Source organism: Ictalurus furcatus, chromosome 12 (assembly GCF_023375685.1).
Source record: "Ictalurus furcatus strain D&B chromosome 12, Billie_1.0, whole genome shotgun sequence".
Lineage (NCBI taxonomy): Eukaryota > Metazoa > Chordata > Actinopteri > Siluriformes > Ictaluridae > Ictalurus > Ictalurus furcatus.
The window spans coordinates 2,227,802-2,232,500 of NC_071266.1; the positions used below are offsets into that span (position 1 = coordinate 2,227,802).

A 4,699-nucleotide genomic window follows, 5' to 3' on the forward strand; every position below is an offset into this window, starting at 1 on the left:
AACCTTCCAGCTAGCCTGCGTCCGTGATGGAATGAGCAGAAGAGAAAGCTCGTAATTTTATTGGCCAAGGTAGCATGACGTCATTGCATCACAATCTCGCGATATCCCGCGTGGAAAGCGTACTGACAGGTTTAGCTGTTTTCTTCAATGGTGACTTTAATCTTTTTATTTTTTAATCTCTGTTATCTAAAGACAATGCTGTTTCTCCCTCAAAATGTGTCTCAGTGCATGTAGAGACTACCATTGTTTTATTAAACGGTTTACCTTGTGCTCTTACAGTAACGTACAAACATAAATAACCAGGCAGTAGTAACAGAGAGTCGGAAAAAGCAATACTCAGAACAATAAAAATACACTACATATAACTGAGGGCAAAAATCTGCATATCCATGTTTTTTTTTGTTTGTTTTTTTTTAAATAGAAAAGAAACATATTTTACAATTTATCCACAAAATAACAGAATCAGAAAACCTTTAGAAATTAAATGTTAATATATCCTGCAACAAAATAACTCAAAACATAAGACAGTACAATTATGTTTAAACTTTTGCCCTGACTTCCTTCAAACCAGATGGCAAGAAGAATGTGTCTAACGGCTACAGTGGGGTCATATACTGTAAGTGAAGATCCAAAAGCTGAGCAGAAGACCCAAAAGTCGGTAGAGGCAGTTATATCCTAGTTCAATATACAAGTTCTTAAAGAACATTTATATTGAATTCATCCATCCATCCATCTTCTATACCGCTTATCCTTTTCAGGGTCACGGGGAACCTGGAGCCTATCCCAGGGAGCATCGGGCACAAGGTGGGGTACACCCTGGACAGGGTGCCAGTCCATCAATCACATACACATTCACACACCCATTCATACACTACGGACACTTTAGACACGCCAATCAGCCTACCATGCATGTCTTTGGACTGGGGGAGGAACCCGGAGTACGCGGAGGAAACTCCGCACACATAGGAGTGTGAAAACTGAAAGCTTCACACACAATCGAACCCCCAACCCTGGAGGTGTGATGCGAAGTGCTAACCACTAAGCCACCGTGCGCCCCCATATTGAATTCATACAATGCCAAACTGATATTTAGTGTATCAGTATATACAGTATATCCTTTGACCACTTTTGTCAAAATGTGTCAATATATAACAGTGCACAGAATAAACATTTAAATACCTTTTTAAAATTTATTTTTAAAGTAATTTTACAGTGTGCTGGGTTTTTACAATCCTCCAAGGCAAATCAATGAATATTATCCATGCATGTTTCACAAAATGAGTTTTTATAACAAAAATAACAGACAACCCAAAAGAAAATCTGATTCTGAATAAACCTTTATATAACCAAAATGAGGAAATGGAGAAAACAACAATTTGAGATCTGTCTAGGAGGAACCATTAACAGATGGGCTAAAAACAGGATGCCCTATAGTGCTTTGGCGAGGATCTTGTCCAGCCCTAACATGGTACAGAGCATTGTGGTACCAACCAATCGCAGAGATTCAGTATTGTGTCAGGTTATGAAAGTAAAGCCACTGGTTTAATTATGGCAGGTGTTTCTGAGCAGTCTTAGTCAAATCCATGTTTTTTTTCTATACCACTCTGGAAACAGTGATGCAGTCACCAGGAGATAACTTATTTCATCACCATGAGAGATATGCCTTTTTCTTTTGTGTGCAGTAGCTATTTACAAAATGTACCACAAATGAGGCATCAGAAAGCTAATAAAGTGTGCACTACCTTTATATGTTGAACTTTATTACTTGTGGAGCAATAACTGTTATTGTGTTTTCTGTGCTGAGAAATAAAGTATAAAAATCTTGCATGGCTAACAGTGTTCTAGAACATTCCTGAACACTAAAACAAAAAGCAAACGGGGAGCCCAAGTTTTTTTTTGTTTTGTTTTGTTTTGGTTTTTTTTTTTACAGTAAATATCTTTTTGTAAAAATAAAATACAGACTTTTTCCATTTAAATCAAAAACAATTTATTTGCAAATTCAGAAATAACCTATAAAAAAAACCCCTAAATATAATATTATGGGCTTGCTTCATCTTTTGCAAGCTTTATTTATTTTTTTGGTATTTCAAACAAAAGCATAAAATAAAATCCACTCACTCCTGAAATAATGTAGTACAGTATGTTTAGACACTGACCAATCCTGCAGAATGCTGGTCACATCGTCTCACTAACAATAAACCCTCCAACATCAATAAAATTCCTTCAACAAAGTTAAAGGTATGTACGGCTGCTCCCTCACTGTATAATCACTGGACAAGTGGCAAGTTTCCTGGAGGTTAAGTCACAACTAGGCAAATCAAACTGAAAGCTAATCTTTTATTAAATGAAACTGCCTAAGTGTAGCACTTTTCTGTTTCACTTTACCTTTAGTTTAAGTGGTGAAGCAAAAGACAAAATATGCCATTTCACCTTATGATGGCGGCAACTGAGGCCTTTGTCAGTGGTGTACGTGGGGGCAGGGAAAACAGCAGCGCAGCAGCAGTGTTAATGAATCCCAGAGAGATGCTCAAAAATCCACCTATATCTAAATAATCAGGTTCAGGAGTATTAATCTGCTCCAAATGAGAACCTGCACCTACACTGAACCTCTGCAGATAAGATTAGACAGCCCAGCTTTAGATTTATACATTTCAAAACCTTAAAACACCCCACAAAGTGTTACTGAAGGGCATCAAATTTTGTTGGATTTGTTTCAGTGTGACCAATTTTCTCCAGACCAGATTTCGTCCCCCTACAATCAGAGGCATGAATCTACATTCTCATCCCCATGTTATGTATTCACAATTTGGCAGTCACTATTACAGTTGGTGGTTACTTAACTGTCTAAATTTATACACACTATGTACACCATCTCCATTCTTTCAAAAATACACCTTGCAGGAGATACATTTTTACACAATGCGATGTACATTGGCAGCATGTATGTGTGTGCATGAGCATGTGTGGGTTCCTGTGAGCATACTGTATGTTTGTGTACTATGCTCAGCAGGGACAATCAGTCTTGAGACTCAAATCCACTCTACTTTTGAGCTAAATCTTGATACTCAAAGATAGGGGGATTTTGGGTGGCAGTTGTTGTGGGGGAAAGATGGTGACAGCTGGTCGGTGAAATGGAGCAGATTTAAGATGTATTTGGAGGTTGTACCATCCTGGAGAACTGGTGCTTCTAAGGCATGGGCATGCAAAATGGCCATCTGAATTGTGAGGCAAGACTTGATGAAGGTGGCTACTCTTTTGTCTGGACAGGAAGCACCTCGTCTGTGCCCTCCCAGCTGTCCTGAGTCCTCTGGGGGGCACGCTGAGGGTTGTTCATGTGCTGGGCAGCTGGGCCTGTGTATGGCTGCCCATGGGTGTGGTTGTTTGGCTATGGAAGACAAAAATAATAATAAAAAAGACATTCTGCAGAGATTAAATAATCGATCAGCAAATAGTCTACAAATTTCACTTTACTTAACTGTAGTAAATGTAGTTTACACCTTATTGTACAGTAAAATATATTCTACCGTGTGTTTTTGCATGTTTGCCAGTGTGTGTGTGTGTGTGTGTGTGTGTGTGTGTTGGGGGAGACTTACTGTACCTGCTGATACTGTGCCCCAGGTGAGTGAGGGTAGAGTGCTGTGTCCTCTGGAGGGGAGGATTCATGGTCATCAGGAGCTTCCTGATCATCAGGCTCCTGTCAATCACATAAATCACTGGGCAGTTAATCCAGCATAATGAGTTATACAAATCAATTTATAAACAGTGTATTAAAGAGGAAAATTAAATATATCTTAATTGAGACAATTTTCACTGACAACTCACCTCCTCAGGACAGAGTTCACATGCTTTGGCCAGCGTCATTCTGGCACTGTGTGAACGTTCCAGGAAGTAGCCGTTAGAGGTTTCATTACTCTGCACTGGAGGAGACCAGTTGTTGTAACTGTATTGTGGGTTTCCTGTGTATGGCCTCCTCTCCAGCTCATCACCCAACCACTCTACTGCCCATGTCCATTTTCTTTTCAAGTCGCCATTACTCTGCAGGCCACACAGGATCAATATAATTATATTATGTTTAATACTCACACTTTTCCAGACAACTCTTTTTCTTCATGTGTACCCTCTGTGTGTGTGTGTGTCAACAAAGCTTTCAAATGAAGTGTCTCACCAACTCTCTGACGACACTGTTTTGAACTGGTTGCACAAAGCACTAAACAATGACCTAAGCTTAAAGAAATATTCCACAGGCTACTTTCTCTCACCTGTAGGATCTGGTAGGCCACAGAGCAATTGCTGAAGAGCGCGACCATGCACTTAATGCACTGATAAGCCCTCTTCTGGTAGTGATTCTTGGAACGCTGGATGGTATCAAACAACCCATCCCGATCATCAGGAATCCCCTTTAGCACATTGTGGATTCTGCAGAAACAGAAAGAGTTTAAAAATAAAACCCTGAATAAGTAAAAACAAATACACTGATCAGCCATAACATTAAATCCACTGACAGGTATAGTGAATAACATTGATTATCTTGTTACAATAGCACGTTTCAAGGTGTGAGATATATTAGGCAGCAAGTGAACAGTCAGTTCTGGAAGTTGGTGTGTTGGAAGTAGGAAAAATGGGCAAGCATAAGGATCTGAGAGACTTTGACAAGGGCCAAATTGTGATGTACAGGTGTTCCTAATAAAGTAGATGGTGA

The 4,699-nt window shown here is 39.5% G+C and overlaps 1 protein-coding gene across 4 annotated transcripts in view; it reads right to left on the reverse strand.

Moving 5' to 3' along the window:
- Nucleotides 1–1,321: 1,321 nt before the first annotated feature.
- LOC128615476 (probable ubiquitin carboxyl-terminal hydrolase FAF-X) overlaps nucleotides 1,322–4,699 on the reverse strand; it is a 59,244-nt gene continuing 55,866 nt past the window's right edge. For 3 of the 4 annotated variants that reach the window (XM_053637608.1, XM_053637607.1, XM_053637610.1), the window contains 4 exons: nucleotides 4,260–4,416; nucleotides 3,823–4,035; nucleotides 3,599–3,694; nucleotides 1,322–3,385 (listed from right to left, as the gene is read on the reverse strand). In XM_053637608.1, coding sequence (XP_053493583.1) covers nucleotides 3,248–3,385; nucleotides 3,599–3,694; nucleotides 3,823–4,035; nucleotides 4,260–4,416 — 604 coding nt within the window. In that variant the 3' untranslated portion in view covers nucleotides 1,322–3,247. Of the gene's footprint in view, nucleotides 3,386–3,593; nucleotides 3,695–3,822; nucleotides 4,036–4,259; nucleotides 4,417–4,699 lie in introns of all 4 variants that reach the window. The other variant, XM_053637609.1, reaches the window with a different exon arrangement.